This window comes from Ostrea edulis, chromosome 8 (assembly GCF_947568905.1).
Source record: "Ostrea edulis chromosome 8, xbOstEdul1.1, whole genome shotgun sequence".
Lineage (NCBI taxonomy): Eukaryota > Metazoa > Mollusca > Bivalvia > Ostreida > Ostreidae > Ostrea > Ostrea edulis.
The window spans coordinates 42,003,800-42,030,181 of record NC_079171.1 but is presented as its reverse complement, the minus strand read 5'-3'; the positions used below and the strand labels follow the sequence as shown (position 1 = coordinate 42,030,181).

Here is a 26,382-nt window from a genome sequence, read left to right as displayed (position 1 = left end):
GGCAAGTGTAATTGTATGCATTGATTGACCTCCATTCCTCTTCCTTCCATTTTAAAATGTTAATCATATTAATGAAATTAAAATTTTATTTTTACAAGTATTATCTCTATTACCCTCAAAGTCTATGTATCAATAAAAGTACTGAAAGTGCCCGAAATGCGGAATTTAAAATGGGAGTCATGCGGTTCGTTCCTATATAGGGCCAACGCGTCAGCATCTCTATTAGAACCGTTCACTACCAATCTCAAAGTGTTCCGTTCCCTATCAGAACCGTTCCGTTTAAACCTGTCAGCGTTTGTTCACCGTTCCACTGATGTAGTAGCATGCTTCAGGGTATGTAACTTCAAATTCTTGTTTACCCTGCATTTATACATACATACCAAGATACACTGTTTCAGTATTATTTTTGGGATATTGTATTATCAAAGGAATATCCACTAATCTTACAGAAGGATTATGGAAACGATTTCCAATTGTTAGGATATGAACCTTCGATTCCACAGATACAAAAAATCACTTGCAGCTTCTTTATACATCAGTTTTAGTGTAGACACGAGCAGTGAGTACCTTCTCAGCATCAACAATATTACAACAACCAGCAAACAAGCTAATGCCACGCCGACAACACCACCTAGGATAGGAACTAGATTGATATCTTCAGGTCCGACTTTCTGTTCTTGTACCTGATGAAAGAATCGTATAGATTTGTACATACGCTCAGCACAATGTTTAGTTCATCAACATTGAGTATTGACTTGTATATCTATTGTTTCAACCTTGATTGTAATTGCTCACCGTCATCATTTGTAAACACGTTCCGTCAATGGAATTACAGGTTTGATTGACACATGCTGTACTGCAGTTATCTGCACAGTTATACCCATGGTACTGCGATTCACACTCTGAAATATTTCGTTTTTACATATAATATATAAGAATACGTATTCCGTGAAATTATATCAGTTCTTCTGTTATATTACCTTCTCCACATAACATCCCATTAAATCCTCTGTCACACCCATCGAAGCAGGTTCCATAGACGTGATGACATTTCTTATGGCCTTTACACCTACCACAGGACTGGCTACAATTTTCACCATATTTGCGATCGAAGCATACTGTGAATCATTGATAAAGATGTATATTAGTTACTATGTCCTAATAAAAAAAAGTATGACATTGTACCAGCCAATTAATTAATGGAACTATGTAAATTGATTATCAAGCGACCGCTATTTATACTTTCTGACATGCTTTTACTATCCGATTGGCGGTCAACACATTCTTAATAAATGTCTACTTCCAGAGATAGAGAAGTGGCAATTGTCAGACAATTAAACACCAATCACTACATGTATATATCATTCATCAGTCAACAATCATTTTATGATACTCAATAAATAATCTCACTGGCATATAATAGTAAAAAAGTACTCTGCAAATATGATTTCTGAAACCTGTTTATATAGTATTATTCTTTTTTATTTCGTTTCCCAATAGAAACTAGGAGATGATATTGTGTTCCAAGCTGTGAGTGAATTTGGAGTTGATGTTTCTTGTGTTTATACTATCTATGTCCAATTTGAGAATCTGTCAGTTATGAAAAAACATTTTCAAAGTCGCCGCATCAAGAACATTGATGATTTCGTCCATTGTCAGCCGTTTGACATATGTATCAAACCGCACCGAGTTTAACGAATTTAAAAGTGAGCGCCCTAACCAGTGGATTGCAAAGACCGGTGTTGACTCTATCATGGTATTTAATCTGCAGATGTTATACATGCATATGGTAAAATATGCAATGTAATATTCAAAGAGAATGTTATACATCAGTTGCATGAGATAATAATCGCATTTAGAACACAAACAATTTCTATGAAATGATGCAATTAATCGTTAAGAATATTTTATGCTCGTAATTTTGACAAATATGAAGTTGAGAGCTTCAATTGATTTAATTCAAACATATTTTATTGTTAAATTCCAAAGGATAAAACAGCAGCCATACACTATGTAGGTCTTCTCCCATAAGTTTGGATTAAAAATAAGGAATAAATAGCATATTTGATTAGAGCATAATTTTGAATCAGACAATGGAGACAGCGGATTAGTTCCTGAATAAGCTACATAAGATTGAAGACCCTGAAGTGTACTACTACACCATTGGAACAGTGAATTAACGACGAAGGGTATGAAACGAAGGGATTTGTTTTGGGAGCCGACACTGAACGGTGTAAACGGAACAATTCTCAGCGAGAACGGAACAGTTCTTATCGGGAACGGAACAGTTTTCAGTTAGAACGGAACGCTTTGGTCCAAGATTCGAACGAACGGTTTGGCCTCGATTTCAGATTCTACATTTCAGACTCTTCGTACTTTATATTCATGTATACACACTGCGGAAAGGAGAATTGTTACTTGCCAAAATGAAAGTTTAAATTGATTGATATTAAAAATATCTTAAACTGGAACAAAGGGGAACGAATGTAGATTGATGCATACAATAATAATTGCCTTTAAGTTAACATGGAAATATTTACATTTATGCAATGTAATCAATAGAAAACAACCCCATGCTTAAACAATATTAAATTCCGTCATTTCAGTTTAGTTCGAATTTAAATATTGTAACATTTTCATCCTTTACTCAAAAATGAAAAGATTTTTTCGATCAATTACTGCACACGTAATTTTCAAAAGGAATTCAGTTTTAAGTTTGTCAACCGTCATTGTTTACAATAATCAGAACGTGATTCAAATTGCTTATCATACAGTGAATATCAAGTGGCAAAGGTACTGTAACTGTTGCAGAACGTATTGATCATTATCATTAAGAAAATAGCAAACCACCTTAAAACAATCACAATACATTAGTCTACGTCGCATAAAAGCAGATTAGTTTACAAAGGAACACAATTCATGCACGTGAAAATCCCTACATAGAAATGCAAAGCTTGTTCATTCTTTTTTAAAGTATTTTAGGGTGAGGTATGACAGTACAAATAGTGCTTCTTTTAATCATACTTAGAGAATTTCGATATAGCATTTGAAGATTTGAAATTTCAATTTCTCAATACATCGTGTACTTTAATACTTGAAGTAATTTAACTATTTGAACACCAGGCTATAAAACTGAAATCAAACAAAATAGATATCCAAATCACAACATGCAAGGTGGAGATAACGAACAGTGATCAATCTCATCACTCCTATAAGCAATACAAAATATATAGTTGAGCAAACACGGACCCCTGGACACACCAGACGTGAGATCAGGTGTCTGTGTTTAATTCACATACCTTGCTGACTTAATATAGAAAGCTTGATATTATAACTCAAATTTGGACTTATCCATGGCAATCGGATTGAACGTTAAAAGGCGACCGTATTTGGGATCGCAAGTTCATTTGCACGCAAAGACCATTCATATGATTTTTGGAAAAGAGTAGGTTCATTAGGAAACTCCAAAATCTTTCAACATCGAACATATTTCATAACGTTAATTACCGTAAACTGGCTGTTACCCAACGGTGTTAGACCCCTTGAATCAACCAATTAACGCACCTACAGCATATTTATGCGTGATGCCATTCTTAGGCGAAACTGCACTTCAAAGATTGCACTACTTATTTACCCATGTTACATTGCAATCCCTCCCAGCCCGGGCGACATCCACCCATACACTCTCCCGTCGTCCCCTTACAAATTATGGAATCTTTGACACAATTCTCAGAACAATTTTGAGCACAATTCTTTCCAAATTTCCATGGGGAACATTCTGAAATTACAAAACGAGAGTAAAAATTGAATTCAACAATTTTACCATTCGCTTGGGCTATTTTCTTTTCATATTCAAAAGAAGTTTTGAAACTTGCAACTCTAAAACAAGATTGAAATATGTATATGAAATGTTAAAGTTGATACTTATATTGTCGCCATTGATGTCTTGGTGTTTTCCTTTCTTTTGAAATAATAACATTCCGATATTAGATCTTACTAGTTTTGCAGAGGATCCCTTCATATCCAAAATGACATCCTTGAAGGCATGTTCCGTTTATGTGGTGACACTGTGTATAACCTAGACAGGTTCCACAGTCTTCCTTACAACCAGCCCCGTATTTTAGCCCGTCACATTCTATCGATTACAGTGCAAAAAATAACACAATTTTAAAAGACAATTTTAATGTTACCTGAACAGTACTCAAAAATAAAAATAAAGTAGCAAACATATTCAGGTTCATTATCGTATACACTCTACTTTGGCAAGAAATAATTGGCATAAGAAATCAAATCTTCAACTAGATGCAGTTCCAACTATGTTCGACTACGGACCAACTGCAAGTACGACGAAGACGAGTAAAACGCTGACTGTATAACGACGCGGCTAAGTTATGGCTTTCCTCATAAATACCAGTGCTGTAAAAAATGTACTTTACCGCACTGGCACATTACATGACGTCACAATGAAAAGTACGTCGTGATGACGGTCATGACATACATAACACATCTACACTCCATTTGCGGTTGGAAATGTCAAAATATTTTTTCGTTATTTGCCACCGCTGTCAAACAATAAACCACATTCGTGTAAAAGTTTCTGTCAAATGGGTTATATTAATTATCTTTAATATTGAAATATTTTCAACTTCTTCTTTATATAACATACATGTTTAAGTAATATTCATATTATATTGTGATCTTGATATCGCTCCAGATCTGCACTTATATAGTGACTTTCACAATGAAATCATTTGCATAAACAGGGTTTCCGTACATACAAATTTCATCACTGGCAAGGCACCCCGAGGTTTTTGAGTGAAAGATGTTTGATTTATGTGACATGTGAACTTCAGTGCAAAAGGGACGTTAGGGGAGCAAGTTGTGGTTTCAACAGAAAACATGTTTGTCAGGCTATATTCAACTTCGTATATGCAAACATCGCCGCATCTTGCATATTCAATGCAAAAATTGGACATGTTACAAGTCACGATAAACTTGCTCTCATCACTTTTCAAATTAAGAAATTAATATGTTTTGAAGTTATATTAATTTCAACTTGCAATGATATTTGGATACCGTGCCAATGGAACTATTTATACATACACGGTACGATTTTATCGTGACATTTGATCACGTGATGTACAGCTGATGTAGAGACTGTCGGTCTGGTGAAAATGTATGGGAGGTCGATATGCACTTAATTATATATACATAGTTTTTGTATATAAGGGTTGTGTGTACATAATTTGTCAAAATTTAATCTGTTTAAAATGCTTTTTTCTTCTGACATATTTCCATGGCCTTACTTAACACAACTGCGGATGTTAGTACATACATTCATAACTTAGTATTTATATGATTTCATTTGTTTATCAATGAAATTTACTAGGAAATAGACAGATGGGGGTCTTCTGATGATAATTCTTTTTCTTTTTCTTGAAAGGTATGAGTAAATAGATTAAAGATGAATGGATCTAACTTTGAATATTGAAAGTTGCATATCAGACACACATCCCCGACTTTCTGTATAAAAAGCATGTCCAAAGAAAATGGTGGAGCGTTCTAGCGATATTGAACTGACAAGTCTATGTATTAAGTGAAATAAACTAATTTCTACGGTCACACAAGAGTTGGGGGATTATGTTCTTTCTACTAAAGCACAGTTTTGCACGTTGGTTTCCTTATTTATTGAGGACAAAATAGAAAGAAATACTAATAGGCCCAGTAACGTTAAACATATATTATTTTTCATATAGGCCCCAACGTAGCAAGTTTTATTGAAAAAGAATGTTAAGTAGCCATTTATATTTATCATTACATTCTCCTATTAAAAACAGAAATAGCTGCACACGATACATGTAAAAATCCCAATGAAAAAGAAATCAAAGTACGGCGTTCACCATGTGTGGAAAGGAAATTTTGATATCGCTGTAAAATATATGAGTCACGGTGGAATTTAGGCACGTAGGACAAAAGGGGATTGAGGTGCCCACAATTTTTGCCTGTGTAAAGATTCAACCTGGTCCCCATTTTGAAAAAAAAAACCAAAAAAAAAAAAACAAACAAAAACGATGATGTATGTCTATATAGGGTTAGAAATATTGCAGATGACTATATCTATTTCTCTTATTATCACTAGAGAATGTACCCTAAACTATCTTACAGGGCATCATTCAGTCAAAATTATTTGAACCGATTCGGAATAAATGGGATCTTGATAGAGCTTGTTTGTTTTCCGATGACAAATCGTCGATAGGGCTTGCTTTTGGAGTAATCATGAGTTCAAAGTGAAATCCTTGTATAACAGACTATGGTTCCTCATTCAAAAACTCCTCCAGTTGCAAGGAAAAAATCGTCTACGGGCGTATTTTTTGTTTTAATTTGCAAATCTGATTGTGGTCTCTTATGGAAGTACACATTCAGGAAATCAGGAACGACAATCGGGTAATTATTATGTATTCCGAGTGCCTTTATTGGATAAGAAGGGATATTCCTAAAGGACGCAAAACAAATTTATAAAAAGAAATACGTATCACTGAAACAGACATACGTAGTTCACACTGATGTCCCTGGTATCCGGGTTTACATCCCTGACAGACTCCAGTCTCTATGTGACAGTATCGACAGGTATCAGGGCATGGGATGGAACAGTCAGGTCCGTAGTAACCGGGTACAGGACAACCTTAATATAATTTGAATGAAATATCAAACGTAATTAAATCATTAAAAACCAAGTACACGATAGTCTTAGAAAAATATTTACTTCGAATAATCCTGTTTGGACTAACCTTATATAGTTTAAACCTAATATCATAAATCATAAGACAGTAACAGTACAAGATTTAACTATCTCAATGGACATGCAAGATTGGTACCGTATAAGTTTTACATACTTAAGGTGAGTATGCTGTATAGAACCTTCGTATATCAGAAGCCGACCTATACACAAACACGTTTTAGTGAAATTTCAATTTATCCAAAGTAAACGACGAAGTAATTCATTTCAATTGATTGTTAGGCTGTTTTACCTATAACATCAAACAAATCCATATCACCAAGAACGCAACAAACCAAGATGGGCAAAGTAAAGAGATAGTTAAAATGTAAATTATATGAATATGTTCAAAGATCTATCTAAGTACCTGTGCTGGATCCGGTTAGAATTTCACGGCCAGATGGGGAAACCTCAACGCATTATCTGACCATTAACCGACAAAGGAGCTGACAATGCAGGTACCCATTGAAACCATTATAAATTGCTCAAAACAGTAACGTGAAATTGACAATTTTCCCAATTAATATTGTTAGTAATGTTAGGATATCGTTAATAGCGAGCGAAGTTCCCTCCAGTGATTACACAATTAAGTCATGTGATTTGCTCTTTATCAGCCGAATAACTACCAATAATGCTTCTGGAAAAATGTCGCCATCACTGCGGTATACTTCAATGACAACCCCGTAGATAAATCCAATAAATAGTTTGGAAAGTACCACAAACGTTATTAAAATCCAGACAAGCTTCCCCATACCTTCGTACGTTATGTTGTAGATAATTCCTTGGATTCAAAGAAAAACAATCGCAGCTAATGATGAAGTCTCAATACACTGTTTATATCAACCTCGTTTTATTTCCCACGTGAAAAGGATCGCCTAAGTCGTGTTAAAAGATGGCATGGGCCTTCGCTTGCATCAACGGTCACACCGTAAAGAAATTATAAAACCAGTAATACTACATTCAAGCTTATTTTGCTAAACCGGACACGTATACATAGCAAAAGAGGGTTTCGGTTGTTTTCGCCAACTCCCTTGTCTTAATGATTAATTTACATAAAAATATGAATGAAGTTTATTCCGTACAATAAGTCGGTTGACAGTTTGTTTTAGATACCAACTAAACATCACCTGCAATTTTTGCTAAACACGACTGTACAAATCGGTTACCAAGAATTCTTTAAAATTGACATACCCATTCATAGTATACCAATATATTGGATAAACTATCAAAATATGTCATTCATTTCCAGACAACAATACCTATTATATATGTTTCTTACAATCACTTAACATAGGTTTTCAAAGAGAGTGGGAGGCAATCCGGAGAAGTTGATTCCATATTTGTCAGAATTTGTTTTGACAAGCGCGAAAAGGAAAGTAATGTACATCTCTCCAAACCTCGACTTCCTAAATTGCAGTAGGGAGTTCTTTCAGTATATGGATCCACTTCATCGATCCATGCTCACATGACAACCAAACCATATGATTTAATTTTGCATGTTAATTTGAAATATAAGAGCATCATATGTAAGATTAATTTCTTGCTACGTGCCCGCTTTTGGCGTAAATGTTGACAACGCCATCAAGTTTATGTCCAGAGCTACAGGTCTAACAAACCTATTGTTGTCCCTTTTAATTTCTGATATAGCATCACTGAAGAGACATTATTTGTCGAAATGCGCACCTGGTGCATCAAATTTGGTACCGTATAGGTTTTACATAATAGTCCAACTTTTAACATGTGGCATTGGAGAGAAATGCATTGAATAAGTTTGGAATGGTTCGTTTTAAATCAAGTTTTAATAGAAAATGTTTTAATTGAAATGATTGATGGAAACCTGCGATGTAACATCCATGTACATAATTTCATACATCTATAGTGTTTTTAACATCGTTGACCGTTCAAAGTTGAGTAAATAACGTCTTACACTTGATCATGAATGTAGTTTTCACAAAACTGAACATTGTGAAAATTATACAGAGAATTGGGTATAACATATGCTTTCTGGCAAGATTCCGTTCGGATACTTCATGCTTCAGCAAGTTCCCAGAGTGTGTAGACATATAGCGTCCCGAATCCATGTAGGTGCGCAGCGGAAACTCTGAAATCTGAAGTATCTGCAGATTTTCGGCTCTCAGAAACTTCTTGTAAACATGTGGTTTCTAATATATTTCCGCAATATTTCAGTCAAGAATAGCTTTACATATCAAATGAATATCGAGATGGCCATACTACTGCGTAAACTAAATGGAATTATGTAAACCATTGCCAATATTTATTCATTGCTACTGTAATTTATGTTGATATCTTATATCTATGCTATTAATACAGAACCCATTTTAAGAAAGAAATGTAATCAACAAAGATGGATCATAATGTTACCAAAGAAATTATATCAAACAACACAATTGTCTTTTTTATTTCAGATAAAAATAAATGCATTTTATCTTCATACAAACTTATCGCCCTTCACTGAAAGCAGCGTGATAGATATCGTGGCATAATTCATATGATTTATTGGTTCAATAAATTGTTTCTATAGGAATAGTTTCTGTCCAAACTTATTACTGTTAATTATTTTTCAATCAATGACGTCAACATTTTTGGCTTTTCTTGATATAGGGCCCACGGCGGATGGGACTGGTCGACAGGGGATGCTTACTCTTCCTAGGAACCTGATTGCACCTCCGGTATATCCAGAGGCCCGTGTTTACCTAACTCCCTATTTCTTATTGTGTATAGGAGTTATGAGATTGGTCACTGTTCGTTATCTTCACCTTTCTTGACACTCATTACGAAATTTTGCAAAATATTGGAATCAATAGTCTTTGATATAAAAATCACCACATGGAATCATGTTAAATTAACACAAACAAATACCACAATCATAGTTGAATACAACTCTCTGGAAGAATGAACGGTATACAATTCTTGGTAACAAATAGTGCATATGTATCACTGATTGTCATAGAAAATGAAAAGCACCAAAAAGTAGTAACCTTAATTGATTATTTGCGAACAATTAAGACGCTTCCCACTGACTGAAACTTCACGGAAACTTGTGGAACTATTGTGTCATTAACGCGCTGCGGAATCCATTAAAGAAAGATCAACATCGCGTTTTCGAAAGATTGCAATATCATAGTGGCAGTTTTGAGGAAGCCAATGTTTTCATCCAGTGTCATCAGCCTTTGGCTATAATTTCTAATGTCATTTGCTCGAAGGTGAAACATCGCAATCAGTATTCTAGTCGTTATATATTTGTTGACATTTTACTTTCATAGGAATAGCTTGAAGATTTATTCATTATGGGGATCAAATAGCAACGGATAACTATTAGTGATAACTCGATGCATCATAAAGAAGAATCATATAAACCTAATTTACAAATTCACATGTTCAGATTTGTCATCATGTAAACTGCAATACGGTCAACTGCTCTCCCACCGGACTGATATTTCAAAAGTCTTGCATTTCTAAATAACACAAATGCACGTGCAGGAGAAAAATAATAATGAGTGTCTTCATTGTCGGACACCATGTCTGTCTAAAATCAATCTTATTACGAAATGCGAACATTAATTGTGTTATCTTCCTCTGTTCTTGCAATGTGCCATATATCAAGACTAATATTTATTTTTAGAGAGATATGATATGGGATACTAATTTTTGAGATATAGTACTGTACATGATGGCGTTTAAAATAGGTGACCATATATTACACTTATTCCGTCAAATTCAGAAATCTGAAGAATGTTTTCAAAAATTCTGAAAAAAAAATCACTATCTTCATTAATCGTTGTATTTGTATTCGTACTAAACGTGTAGTGCTGTAGTATACGATGAAATATGTATTAGTTGTATCTTAATGAAATCACAAAATATTCAAATTTACCGTAAACCTCTACTTCACAGAGTTCATTAAATGCGTATTGACTATAACCATCAGGATTTCCCCCTTCTTGTTTTCTTTCGTTGTAGTAGATGACGTATTGTCCGTGAACTGGACAAGTGACGTTAAGGACGGCGGGTATGGTGTCCCTTGTGTAGTTTGTGTCGTGGAAACACAATTCTCCGTCTGCTCTTTCTGTTGTGTTTGATATGTGTAATGTAAAACCCAAAAATCTTCCGGAAAACTGGTTCGTTGAATCTGATATATAAAACATGAACAATGAATATTGTTTTCCATAAAATATGAATTACACACTAATCATACCAGCTGATCATCGTTTTATAATGTTGAAAATTAATCACAAAGTACGTGTACAAGTAAAGGGGGAAATGATATAATGAAAAGACATATGTTTAATATTTGAATTTGGGATTCTAAGGAGATAATGGAATACCCACCTTGTGAAAAGTGTGGCAAATTAGAAGAAATTCATTAGTAACAATATTTTGTTTCAATGTTGTTTTCTCGTTTAATGTGTGTATTCCGCCGCTAACAGAGACATAGGAATCGAAATTTTTGTAGTTAATAACAGAAGACAATTGAATATCCATCTGATATAGTATACAATGTTTGTGGCACATGATATGAAATACAGCATGTGAAAAATTTACGTAAAATGACTATATTGTATATTCTTTCTCAGTGACCGTGAAACATGAAAAGGAGTCTGTGAATTTAGTCTGCTATATATCCTGTATATCTTTACTTAGGGCAGTCATATTTGTTTGAGAGTTAATTGCTATGTACGAAAAAGTGAAGACACTAAGAGAAGAAAGCAACCCCTGTTGACCAGTCACATCTACCGCGAACCCTATATCTTTATAAAATAAATGAAGTAACCCGTAGTTAAATTAAGTATATAAAGAGGGGGCTAACGTTTGATATGAAACACGTCAGAGAGAATTCGACATATTGACAGGTTGTACATTGTATTAAAAGTGAAAATAACGAACAATCACCAATTTCTTAACTCCTACAAGCAATACATACTAGATAGTTGGGCAAACACGGACTCCTAGATATACCAGAGGTGGGATCAGGTGCCTAAGAGGATTAAACATCCTCTGTCGACCGGTCACACCTGCCGTGAACCCTATATCTTAATCAGGTAAACGGAGTTACAGTACCCGCAACGTTATTCTTGACATGATAAACGATAGAACACGATACACGCACGATAGGGTAGGATACACGCACGATAGGATAGGATACACGAACGATACGATAGGATACACACACGATACGATAGGATACACGGTAAACCTGATAAACGCAAAACCTGATAACCGATCTTCACGATAGACCTGATAAACGCAAAGCACGATAAACGATCTTCACCATAAACGGAAAACCTGATAGAAATGTTTTAAATTTAGAAACAATTTAGACAACGAAAGTTTGATACGTACAAAATAATTACAGTATGTTGATAATAATATTGAAGGATTTCAATATTCAATATATACCTAAAACGTATAATTTATTTATCCACGGTTGTACGTTTATTTTTGTTGGGTTTTTTAAATTATATTTATGTGTTTTTTAACGCTAAAATTCAAAAACTAAGCTATATACGGTATTGAATACATTATTTGATATCTATATGAATTTTCTCAGTCAATGATTCTAAAACGTATATTGTCACCTAGTGTTTAATATATGATTTATACAGGGAGTGATTGATTTTTATCTTGCTTAACGTCTCGCTCGAGAATATTTCACTCATATGGAGATGTCATCATGGCCGGTAAAGAGCTTTTAAATTTAGGCATATGCTCGGCAATTACGGCATTGAGCAGTGAGGGTTTTTTAGTGTGCCACACCTATTGTGACACGGGGCGTCTGTTTTTAAGGTCATCTCCGAGGACCCGTGACATTCACACTTGATGCCGAGCATTTAGCAATTAAACAGGGAATCAACAAAATGTAATATAATGTAGTGATAGCATGCTTCAATAGCTTCAATAGCTCTCTTATTCTAATGTCTATTATCCTGAATATCAAATAAAACCAAGTAATATTTTGTGTGTAGCGAGGAGGGGGGTTATTTTGCATCAAGCTCTGAGTTCACCGCTCATTCAACAACTACAATTATTTTCATAATGACCGTTTTAAAACAATCCACTGCACTACACCATATGTTCATATGTTAGATATTTCTACACTATGTGTGATAATTGATAGTCATAAGTAATTGGAACATATTCATATGAATTGATATTTAATTGTTAACAAAAAAATAAATAAACTATTAAAAAACATATACGAAACCCGGCTTGATTTAGATTCGCAATTTAGAAACGCTTTAAAATGTTTGTGTTTAGCATGTAAAAAAATCAAATAATCATCAAAACCAGCATATATTTCTAGATCTACACGTACGACTATCGGTACATGTGTACATGTACAAATAAAAAAAAAACCAACGATGACAGCTGAATCGTGCCCAATTGAGTAGAATTTTGGGAGATGCAATACCCTTGCACTCTTTCAAAATGTCATCTTCTAAATGTGTGAAATACAATGTCCCTGAGAATATTTACTGTCAAAACACGGGTGATACACAAAATCAGATAGATAAGAACGCGCACAAGTTCAGTAGTTGGTAAATAAGTTTAATACAGGTGAAAAAAAAATCGGAAGAAATAGAAACATTATTAAACTATATGTAATAAACAATTTAGTTTACTGACTTTTCCTTTCAGATCGGAACTTCCTATTTCTCTGTTAGCGTTAATTACAAATATTTTTTTTTAGACAAGGAAATGTTTATGAACTCCAGATGAAGGAATTTTCAGTTTTACTGTCCTCGGTTTGTTCGGCAAACCACTGCCTACTTTCCAGACTACTTAGAATGAAATTGTGATAAATTTTCACCCTCTCTGGACAGACAAAGCTCTCTTTCTGCCTTAAAATCGACAGCTTTATGTTCTCCTTGAAACATACTGTCTTTCCTCGATTCCTAAAAATAGCTTCTTTAACAAAACGAATAAAACTTTCGGAAAGTATCGCACTTTTTCATTAGATTTAATATACGATACCGATAGTTACCGAAGCTACACGATAAACAATTTTTACGATAAACGGAAAACCTGATACACGCAAAACACGATACACGATAGACCTGATAAACGCAAAACACGATGGAAAACGGAAAACCTGATACACGATAGGATAGGATGCACGCAGAATCCGATAGGATACAGGCTCGGTACGATAGGATACACGCACGATAGAGCACGATAGGAATGTCAAGAATAACGTTGCGGGTACTGTATCCGTAGTCAAAATCAGTGTGCCAAGAACGACATAAAATCGGTATGAAACATGTCAGACAGCATTTGCCCCAATGATATATTTTATTGACAAACTAGATCGTGATAACGACCATAGAATTTGCGAAATGCTGACTTAAAACTAGACTGTTGGAACCCCTGCACCATTAACCTGTTTGTCACTATCCTGATTCGGTTTAAAAACTGACCATAAGGAAGAACAAGACCTTGCGTATCGAATCAGTTGAGATAAATTAACACCACATACAAGTGATAATGGAATATTGCTACATAAATGTGAGAAGTTGTCGATTGGGAAGCTGAAATGATCCCGTTTGTCATAGAACTGCGTTGTCAGTTTGCCGTTAATATTTACTTTCAATAAAACATCTAAGTATGAAGCACAAGTAAACGGCTCTGTGGTGTATTTTATTTCGAGTTCACTGGGTTAATCGAATCGACATATGAATAAAAAATATTATTGTTAATAGATAATACGTCGTCGATATATCAAAATGTCGAATTGAAGGCAATAAGATATTTGTTCTCCTCAGGTAAATAAAAAAATGAATAAATTATGCTTCATAGAATATGGAAACATGTTATCTAACAAGGGAACACAATTCGTGCCCATGGGTATCCCAGCAGACTGTTAAAAGACCTGATCACCAAAGACCTCGAAGATATTGTCAATGAGTAACTCCAGCATATTTTTTATTTCGATTTCAGAGTACTTGTGGTTGGTATCAGAGTGGTGTTTAACTAAATATTTTTGGATGACTGATCACTGGATAAGAATATTTGCGTTTTCCATTTTTGTTGAAGCAACTGTCTATGATTTCAAAACTTCAAGTATTTAATTTATCGTGAGGAACGGTCATGTAAAATGTTGAAAAATCATACGTTTTGATATTGTTGATTTGGGAAAAGGTATGTAATTTCAAGTTTACTTTAAGTTCTTTAGAATTTTTTTTAAAATCCACATTTCACTTCTGGTATATGTAGTCGCACAGTGCGTTTGAAGTTTCTTCTTCACAAATGTTGATGTTTTCGTGAGGATCAACGATAAAGACTTGGTAAAACATTTGTTTGATCCAACAATTTTTGTTTGCTTAGGAGAGTTTTTATGAAGTTGAGGAATTCAGTGTAAGTACTTATTACATTAACGTTATTACATAAATTTGAAGCTGAAGCATGGTTTTGAAGAATTCCGTATTTTGAAAGGGGAGTTGAAGCATAAGTACGATTACCAAAAAAATTCGTTTATAATACAGCTGTAATAATGAGCATTACAAACAAATACAATGTCGTTCGAAGCTTTGTCAGGTGGAAGCAAAACATATTCCTCATGTAACCTATCTAATTATTTTATCACTTCTGGTTTACTAAACACAGAAGGAAATACGGTACCTACTTTTGTTTTGATATGTCTAATGCGGAATTTTAATATTTCTCTTTTACCATTAATCCATTCTGACAATGTATCAAGTTCTTCTTTTTCATATTTAGCCCATCATCTGGCATGATCCTTGACAGAATCCATAATGGAGATGAAGTATTTAGGATATTTTAGAATAAGTGATTTGAAGTCCTTATTTTCAACCATATCAACATCACTAGTAATGACATGTCCAACTGGACTATAGTTGAAAGAATACGAAGAACAAGAACAACGAGATATAACTGTGTTGGGATGCCAACACAAATGTCTCCGAACACCTCCCCATCCGACGGACTTCATTTTTGGCGGCCATTTTGAAACATTCAAAATTGATTGGAAGGAAATACTGATGCTAGAGATGAACTCTGGACCCTCAATTGACCCCAGAACCCACATGCTGAACACTTTTAAATATTTCAGTATATGGCGGCCATTTTGAAAATGGCAGCTCAAAAAAAGTGTTTGATGGTGGACATGGACTCGGGGTCACAATATTACCCCCCCCCCAAAAAAAATTGCTTGAAATCCGACGACTTTGATTTTTTGACGATTTTGGCGGCCATTTTGAAACAGCGGCCATTTTGGAAAATTGGAAAGTTCATTGCACCCCTCCTTATGACCCCTTATCAGTTCACAAAGTTTGAAGTTGATCAGTCGAAGCACTTTCATATAATCGCGCGGATAAATTTCTCATTAAAGAAGAGGAATAATAACGAGCTATAACTGTGTTGGGATGCCAGCACAAATGTCTCCGAACACCTCCTCATGTCAGAAATGGTTTTTGATGCCAGAAATGCAGTCAGGTTCCTAAAAAAACTCTAGAAACTAAATTTGGTTGAAATCCCACGTACTTGATTTTTGGCCGCCATTTTTTCAATGCCGGCAATTTTTAAACATTTGAATATATATTGGAAGGAAATACTGATGCTAGAAATGAACTGTGGACCCTCCATTTACCCCAGAAACCAAATGTTGTAGATATTTTAACATTTTCAAATATTTGGTATATGGCGGCCATTTTGAAAATAGCGGCTCAAAAAAAATGTTGATAGTGGGAATGGACTTGGGGTCACCAACTTAACCTAGAAATAGAATTTGGTTGAAATCCAAAAACCTTGATGTTTTGACGTTTTGGCCACCATTTTGAAAGGGCGGCCATTTTGAAAATTCGAAATTTGATTGCACCCCTCCTAATGAGCCCCTATCAGCTCACAAAGTTTGAAGTGGATCTGTCAAAGCACTTTCATAAAATCGCGCGGACAAATTTCTCACTAAAGATGAGAAATATTAAGAATAAGAAGAACATAATAACGAGCTATAACTGTGTTGGGATGCCAACACAAATGTCTCCGAACACCTCCCCAAGTCAAAAATGGTTTTTGATGCCAGATATGCACTCAGGAACTCTAGAAATTAATTTGGTTGAAACCCAACATATTTGATTATTGGCCGCCATTTTCTTCAATGGCGGCCATTTTGAAACAGTTGAAAATAGATTGGAAGGAAACACTGATGCTAAAAAAGAACTGTGGACCCTCATTTTACACCAGAACCCAAATGCTGTCGAGATTTTAACACTTTCAAATAGTTTCGTATATGGCGGCCATTTTGAAAATAGCGGCTCAATTTTTTTTTTGATAGTAGAAATGGACTTGGGGTCACAATATTACTCTAGAATTGAAATTTGGTTGAAATTCGAGAATTTTAATTTTTTGACGTTTTTGTTCACCATTTTGAAAAAGCGGCCATTTTGAAAAATTCGAAAGTTGATTGTACCCCTCCCCATGACCCCCTATCAGCTCACAAAGTTTGAAGTGGATCTGTCAAAGTACTTTCACAAAATTGCGCGGACAAATTTCTCTGGAAAGAAGAGGAATAATAAGAAGAAGAAAATAAGAATAACGAGCTATAACTGTGTTGGGATGCCAACACAAATGTCTCCGAGCACCTCCCCATGTCAGAAATGTTTTTTTATGCCAGATATGCACTCAGGACCCTCCATAAACCCTAGAAACTAAATTTGGTTGAAATCCGACAGACTTGTATTTTGGCCGCCATTTTCTTCAACGGTGGCCATTTTGAAACATTTTGATGGTGGAAATGGACTTCGGGTTACAAAATTACCCGGGAAATAGAATTTGGTTAAAATCCGACAACATTGAGTTTTTGAAGTTTGTTGGATGCCATCTTGAAACGGCGGCCATTTTGAAAATTTGAAAAGTTGAATGCACCCCTCTTAGTGACCCCCTATCAGCTCACAAAGTTTGAAATGGATCTCTCGAAGCACTTTCACAAAATTGGTCGGACCAATTTCTCACTAAAGAAGAGGAATAATAAGAATAAGAAGAAAATAATAATAAGAATAACGAGTTTTAACTGTGTTGTGATGCCAACACAAATGTCTCCGAACACCTCCCCATGTCAGAAATGGTTTTTGATGCCAGATATGCACTCAGGATTCTCAAAAAGCCCTAAAAACTGAATTTGGTTGAAATCCAACAGACTTGATTTTTGGCCGCCATTTTCTTCAATGGCCCCCATTTCAAAATTGATTGAAAGGAAATACTGATGCTAAAAATGAATTGTGAACCCTCCATTTACCCCAGAACCCAAATGTTGTAGAGATTTTAACACTCAAATATTTCGGTATATGGCGGCCATTTTGAAAATGGCGGCTCAATTTTTTTTCTGATAGTGGAAATGGACTTGGGGTCACTAAATTAACCTAGAAATAGAATTTGGTTGAAATCCGACAACCTTGACTTTTTGACGTTTTTTTGCCGCCATCTTGAAACGGTGGCCATTTTGAAAATTTGAAAAGTTGAATGCACCCCTCCTAGTGACCCCTATCAGCTCACAAAGTTTGAAGTAGATCTGTCGAAGCACTTTCACAAAATCGGTTGGACAAATTTCTCACTAAAGAAGAGGAATAATAAGAATAAGAAGAAGAAAATAATAATAACGAGCTATAACTGTGTTGGGATGCCAACACAAATGTCTCCGAACACCTCTCCATGTCAGAAATGGTTTTTGATGCCAGATATGCACTCAGGCTCCTCGAAGAACTCTAGAAACTAAATTTGGTTGAAATCCGAAGGACTTGATTTTTGGCGGCCATTTTCTTCAATGGCAGCCATTTTGAAACATTTGAAAAATAATTGGAAGGAAATACTGATGTTAGAAATGAATTGTGGACCCTCAATTGACCCCAGAACCCAAGTGTTGTAGAGATTTTAACACTTTCAAATATTTTGGTATACGGCGGCCATTTTGAAAATGGCGGCTCAAAAAAAAATGTTGATGGTAGAAATGGACTCGGGGTCACTAAATTACCCTAGAAATAGAATTTGGTTGAAATCCGACAACCTTGATTTTTTGACGTTTTTTGTCCGCCATTTTGAAACGGCGGCCATTTTGAAAATTTGAAAAGTTGATTACACCCCTCCTAATGACCCTTTATCAGCTAACAAAGTTTGAAGTTGATCAGTCGAAGCATGTTCATAAAATCGGTCGGACAAATTTCTCACTAAAGAAGAGGAAAAATAAGAAGAAAAGAATAAGAATAAGAAACGGAGCAAAAACAATATGTCTCCGATACTTTGTGTTCGGAGACATGATAACTAGATGCGATCTCGTTGCAAGCAACGAGTGGGTCTTCCGTTCAATTTTAGATGTGATGAGATAAGAATTTGACTGAGATTTTCGTTCATAAATAATTATACAAATATATTGTCTAGACGTACAATCTAGCTTCGGTAATGTTTTACAAATATTGATCATTTAAGTGCTATGAATTAAAGACTCTCTGCCACTAATTAAAGGGTCAGCCTTTTTTCGAGAAAAAAGGTTAATAATGTTATTTACTGCGTCACAAATTCGACTGATCAGTCGAGTCATGTCGTCCGGAGGCCTGTTTTTTGATATCATTCTAGATATATCTCGCAAAACTGAACAAATTTTGTTCTACATGTCTTATCAAAATTTTCTTGACAAAAAAAGTATATATTGCGACATTTATCAGACTGTTAAGGCGAGTCATAAGGCCCGTGGGCCTTTTTCTTGATATCGTTTGAAAGATCTTGCAAAAGTGAGCAACTTTTGTTCTACATGTCTTATCAAAAGTTTCTCGACAAAAAAGCTATTGATTGTGACAATAATTAAACTCTTCAGGTGAGCCATGAGGCCCGTTCGCCTTTTTATTGATGTTGTTCGAAAGATCTTGCAAAACAGAACAACTTTTGTTCTAGATGTCTTATTAAAAGTTTCTTGACAAAAATGTTATAGATTGCAACAATAACCCAACTGTTCAGGTGAGCCATGAGACCTACAGGCCTATTTCTTAACATCGATAGTTAACACTTGCTAAACTGAACAACTTTTGTTCTAAATGTCTTGTCAAAAGTTTCTCGAGAAAAAAGTTATTAATGTTATTGTGATATAAATTCGACTATTCAGGTGAGCCATGACGCCCGGAGGCCTATTTTTGATATCATTAGGTAGACCTTGCAAAACTGAACAACTTTTATTCTACATGTCTTATCAAAAGTTTCGTGAGAAAAAAGTTAATCATTGTAACAGAAATTCAATGGTTCAGGCGAGCCATGGGGCCCGTGGGCCCATTTCTTGATATGGCACGAAAGATCTCAATAAACTGTACAACTTTTGTTATATATGTCTAAACAAAATATTTACGAGTAAAAAGTTCTGATTTAAAACGTGGAATAAAATTGGGCACTTTTATAAACTCCATTTTCGACCCCTACCGAGCTTCCATACTAGGCACTTCCGGAAATTTTGAAAACCCAGGTGCACAACTACAACATGTCGTCTAACATCATTGAAAATTTCAGCACTCTAGCTTATGTCCTTTTTGAGTTTTTGTCTGGACAAAATGGTCATCTGAAAATCGATAAAAGGGGAATAACTTCCAACCGGAAGTGATTTTTCAGAAATTGAAACGGCGGTACAAATTTCAAATGGCAGCGCATCAACCATGAAAATTTGAAGCAAATCGATCCAGCCATCTCCGAGAAATCTTCTGCACAAAATCGGTAAGGAGGAAAAAAAAAGAATAATAATAATAATAAGAAAAGTGAAAAATCAACAATAGAATAATAGAAGGGTCTTCCGCTGAAGACGGAAGACCTTAATAACTAGATACGATCTCGTTGCGAGAAACGAGTGGGTCTTCCGTCCAATTTTAGATTTGATGAGATAAGAATTTGACTGAGATTTTCGTTCATAAATAATGATACAAATATATTGTCTAGACGTACACTTTAGCTTCGGTAATGTTTTACAAATATTGATCATTTAAGTGCTATGAATTCAATAATATCTGCAGCTTTTGGCCACTAATGAAAGGGGTCACCCTTTTTTTCGACAAAAAAGTTAATAATGTTATTTACTGCGATACAAATTCGACTGATCAGGCGAGTCATGTCGACCGGAGGCCTTTTTTTTAAATATCATTTTAGATTTACCTCGCGAAACTGAACAAATTCTGTTCTACATGTCCTATTAAAATTTTCTTGAGAAAAAAGTTATTGATTGCGACATTTATCAGACTGTTAAGGCGAGTCATAAGGCCAGTGGGCCTTTTTCTTGACATCGTTTGAAAGATCTTGCAAAACTGAACAACTTTTGTTCTAAATGTCTTATCAAAAGTTTCTCGACAAAAAAGTTATTGATTGTGACACTAATCAAACTGTTCAGGCGAGTCATGAGGCCCGTTCGCCTTTTTCATGATGTTGTTCGAAAGATCTTGCAAAACTGAACAACTTCTGTTCTAGATGTCTTATTAAAAGTTTCTTGACAAAAATGTTATAGATTGCAACAATAACCCAACTGTTCAGGTGAGTCATGAGACCTGTAGGCCTATTTATTAAGATCGTTAGTTAACGCTTGCGAAACTGAACAACTTTTGTTCTAAATGTCTTGTCAAAAGTTTCTCGAGAAAAAAGTTATTAATGTTATTAATTGTGATACAAATTCGACTGTTCAGGCGAGCCATGACGCCCTGAGGCCTAGTTTTTGATATCATTAGATAGATCTTGCAAAACTGAACAACTTTTATTCTACATGTCTTATCAAAAGTTTCGTGAGAAAAAAGTTAATGATTGTAACAGAAATTCAATGTTTCAGGGGAGCCATGAGGCCTATGGGCCAATTTCTTGATATGACACGAAAAATCTCAATAAACTGTACAAGTTTTGTTATATATGTCTAAGCAAAATATTTATCATTAAAAAGTTATGATTTAGAACGTGGAAAAAATGGGACACTTTTTTAAACTCCATTTTTGACCCCTACCGAGCTTCCATACTAGGCACTTCCGGAATTTTTTAAAACCAATGTGCACAACTACAACATGTTGTCTAACATCACTGAAAATTTCAGCACTCTAGCTTTTATCGTTTTTGAGATTTTGGCCGGACAAAATGGTCATCTGAAAATCGATAAAAGGGGAAGAACTTCCAACCGGAAGTGAATTTTCAAAAATCCAAAAGAAGATATAAACTTCAGATAGCAATGCATCAACCCTAAAAATTTGAAGTAAATCGATCTAGCTATCTCTTAGAAATCCTCTGCACAAAATCGGTAAAAAAAAAAAAAAAAAAAATAATATTAATAACTAGAAACTTGTTGCCATGGCAAGAAGAAGGTCTTCCGTTCTTTCCGTGTCCAGTAGATAACCTTAAATTCTTCATTTGTTATAAAGTGGGAAACAAATATTCGAGTAATCTGGGGGATTGAACCCGGGTCGTCCGCATGGAAATCCACCACGTTAACCATTAGGCTAGCGAGGACCTCACTTCAAAATTTAAACTACGAATATCTAGAGTTTGGTTTGATCAATTTAAAAACACATATCATATTCAGCATTCTATAAAGAGTCTCTATTTATCTTACCTTTATCAAAGAAAAACATTAAAAAACAAAAAAGTTGAAAAAATCCATTTTTTAAATTCCCTTCCGGTAGCGACCGGAAGTGATGACAACGTACGAAATAGTGCTTATGCAAATCTATAAGTCATGTTCTATCATCTCTAATAAGTCTCCAGTTCATATCTTTAGCCCTTCCTGTAGATCACCCGCAGACAAAATTCCATTTGAAATCAGGAAATTGTCCATAATTTGGAACCGAAATGAAATTTTCTCAATTTTTATTGTGATAAACAAAGATCATAATAAAATGCATTTTTCCTGAAAGTTTCACTGAAAACCACTGTATAGTTTTCGAGAAAATTCCTGCACAAAATTTGGTCAAAAAATAATAATAATAAGAAGAAGAAACAGTAGAATCACTATAAGGTCTTCCATGAAGAACGGAAGACCTTAATAATAATAAGAAGAAGAAAAGTGAAAAATCAACAATAGAATAATAGAAGGGTCTTCCGCTGAAGACGGAAGACCCTAATAATAAGAATAACTAGAAACTCATTACTAGTAATGAGTAGGTCTTCCGTTATACTACTTCCTGTCGAGATTGGAAGTTTAAAACCCATTTATTACAATTGACTTTTATTTTCTTCACACATTATCCGTTGATATTAAGGTTATCAATGTTGGAAACAAACTGCAGTTCAGATTGCTTTAGTCAAATTCGGTTCCAATTTGTGAAATGCATTGGAATTTTCAAAAATATATTCCACGAAATGTACCGTTGCGCCTTACAAAAAAAAAAAAAACACGATATGATTCCTGTTGTTGATATTCACTTTCGGTCATGACCGGAAGACCTCCAATTGAATAAATATTTTATTCTACATATTAATAATTCTCAACTAATCATACTTTTAGCTTTCGACAAAAATACACATGTTTGAGATAACTTCCGGTTTTTCGGTCGGCACTTCCGGTGGACATATTTTACATGAACAAGACCTAATCATCATTCATAATAGCCCCAATATCTGTCCAAAAAAAAAACTTCAAAAAATTATATTTTTCATATCGCTTCCTGTCACGACCGGAAGTGACGGTTACGTACGATTCTCACATGATGCAAACGCACTGATGACTGACTATCAGTCTTGAAAATTTGAGACTTCAGTCGTTCACATTTGCAGAATATTGGCTTGAACAAATTCTCATTTTGAAGACTGCAAATCTCGCGACCAGAAGTAGATTTCACCAAAATACTTTACGTTACTCTAGACATTTGCAATGTTTTGCAATATCAATAACATACAAGAAAATCATTTGTAATACTCGATATACAAGCGAGATTTAAGACAAAGTCAAAAACTAAATTTTTCCACTTTTTTCTCACAAAACCGGAAGTTGCTGTTTTTGCTTCCGGTAGGGTCAACATATTTCAAAAGAACAAGAATGAAACAATAAGCTAATGTTCGTTCTGCATCAAAAGAAAAAATCTGAAATTTTCAATTTTTTTGATCACTTCCGGTGAGGTCCGGAAGTAACGGTTGACGAAGTTAACCATAATCGACAAACCTACTTGTCATTCCTGAAAGTTTAGTGCCTTAATGTTAACTGTTGCTGAGCAATTTCGTAAACAAAATCTCATTTTGAGGACAGGATATCGCGGGACCGGAAGCAGATTTTACAAAGATATTTGACGTTACTCTAGATATTGTCGGTGTAGGCGATATATTTGAAAAGTATTTCAAATACTTCATTCACAAGCGAGATTTATGGGAAATGAAAACGTTCAATTTATTTCGATTTTCTCTCATAACCGGAAATTGTCCTTTTTGTTTCCTGTGGGACTTACATATTTTGAAACTGCAAAAGAGATGCAATAAAGTGATGCAAGTTTTTATAAAGAAAGGAAAAGTTGAAATTTTCGATTTTTTGATCACTTCCGGTGACGACAGGAAGTGACGGCGGACGTGCTTAACCAAATTCGACTCGCCTACTCCTTAAGGTCTATCACTCCTGTAAGTTTGGTATCTAAATCTTTTACCGTTTCTGAGATCTCGCGCGTACAAAATATTTTTGAAAAAAACGGAAATCGGACATATCTGACGAACGGAAGTGAATTGTAAAAAAATGAAAAAAAAAACCTCTGGAGGTATTTATAGTCTCTATCATCCGCGAAAATTTCAAGAAAATCCATCGAGCCATCTCTGAGAAATCTTCAGTGAAAAAAAAAATAATAATAATAAACAGTAGAATCACTATAAGGTCTTCCGTCTGGAACGGAAGACCTTAATAAACAGTATAATCACTATAAGGTCTTCCGTCTGGAAAGGAAGACATTAATAATAATAAGAATAGTAAGAAACGGAGCAAAAACAATATGTCTCCGACACTTTGTGTTCGGAGACATAATAATAAGAATAGTACGAAACGGAGCAAAAACAATATGTCTCCGACACTTTGTGTTCGGAGATTTAATAAGAAACGGAGCAAAAACAATATGTCTCCGTCACTTTGTGTTCGGAGACATAATAAGAATAATAAGAAACGGAGCAAAAACAATATTTCTCCGACACTTTGTGTTCGGAAACATAATAAGAATAATAAGAAACGGAGCAAAAACAATATGTTTCCGACACTTTGTATTCGGAGACATAATAATAAGAAGAAAATAATAAGAAGAAAAATAAAAAACGGAGGAAAAACAATATGTCTCCGACACTTTGTGTTCGGAGATATAATAATAACACCCAGGTAGATTAAGTATAATATGGTATATATCTAGGCACTGCAAAATGGATACAATAGTAGATGTATATTTGTAGGAAATACCCGGTGTATACTTGAACTTGAAATAAGTTGGAAATGTTAGCTTAAGGAACTGGCGGCATGATTTGGAAAGACTATTATACATGCCCCGTGGTGGTTTAAAGTGCCTGTGTTTGGCTACATCAATAATCATAGTTTTAGTCTATATTCAGATGTTGAAAAATCCAAGTATAGACTGAACCTAGAGGACTCCCCATGTGACTGTCTTGAAATAAGGTATATAAAGCGCTCAGTGGAATAGAGTAAATTTTTGTGCGATTACGATGCGGATTCAATGTTAGAGAACTGTAAAAGTGTGTAAAGTATTCATTGTTTTGATGAAAAATGTACATAAGCAAGATCAACACGTCCATGTTCTCAAAATCGAAAATATAGTTTTTTATTAGGTTACTGCATGCATTATTCTCGTGCTGTAATTAATCAAAATGTGACGAATTAAGAACTAGATTACCCCATGCAGCATTTTCTGTCCTGTAATAAATGGTAATGTGACGTATACTGAGGATGTTCTGTAGGTCCACTCTCCATGTGGCTGTCCGTTGATCATTATCCGAAATGGCACACTGACCGCGCCAGGCGCGAAGGTCAGACTTACGTCCATCCACAGCATTACTTGCATTGAAGAAGTCGTCATCTGGGATAAATTGATGAAGTTGCCATGCTGGTTTGTTGAAGGCAATATTGTCTATAAAAAATTAAAACATGTATTCGATGATCACGTGTACAAAATCATACAATCTGCAGCTATATGATTTTTCATGGATACGCGTTGAGTCCCTTTATGTTCGTCCAATTTTGTTCACCTGCACTAAATGTCCGCCCAATTTCGGACCAAACTGTCCTTATACAGTACACGACACGAGTTTTATGCGTGTTCCACGCAACGCGGTGGAACAAATTTGCCCCAAACACGGTGGACCTTGGAAATTATTGGCAGCTTTGAAGTCTTGTTTTTCTGCGCGAGGTAGACAATGAAGTCTACGAAAGATCTCCATGGATGCCACCGTGCATCTCCGTGGATGTCACCTGTACCTCTGTCGATGCCACCGTGTACTTCCGTGTGATAAAACAAAGAAATAATTTCCGAAATGATTCACCCAAAAACATTTCTGCTTGGCCAGTATGCATGCACCCCCCCCCCCCAAAATCATTCATTATTTAAAAATTAGCTATACATCATTCAATTCTTGTAATTGTTGTTTAATGATACGTTGGTGTTTTCGGT

The 26,382-nt window shown here is 35.1% G+C and overlaps 1 protein-coding gene across 1 annotated transcript; it reads right to left on the bottom strand.

The window, feature by feature from the left end:
* Positions 1-476: 476 nt before the first annotated feature.
* Positions 477-26,152, bottom strand: LOC125663224 (multiple epidermal growth factor-like domains protein 10). The gene is made up of 9 exons (XM_056147626.1): positions 26,077-26,152; positions 25,609-25,842; positions 10,671-10,862; positions 6,551-6,682; positions 3,998-4,135; positions 3,635-3,778; positions 981-1,118; positions 796-902; positions 477-683 (listed from the first exon to the last, which is right to left on the bottom strand). The coding sequence occupies exons 1-9, from the start codon at positions 26,150-26,152 to the stop codon at positions 477-479; spliced, it is 1,368 nt and encodes a 455-aa protein (XP_056003601.1).
* Positions 26,153-26,382: the final 230 nt, after the last annotated feature.

What these genes read in the sequence shown, in the direction of transcription:
- LOC125663224 (XM_056147626.1), bottom strand. Translation starts at nt 26,152, where the DNA reads ATGGAGATCTTTCGTAGACTTCATTGTCTACCTCGCGCAGAAAAACAA. An exon ending in AGCTGCCAATAATTTCCAAG is followed by an intron (nt 25,843 to 26,076) that starts GTCCACCGTGTT and finishes AATTTTTTATAG; the next exon opens with ACAATATTGCCTTCAACAAA. An exon ending in GACAGAAAATGCTGCATGGG is followed by an intron (nt 10,863 to 25,608) that starts GTAATCTAGTTC and finishes CAAACACAACAG; the next exon opens with AAAGAGCAGACGGAGAATTG.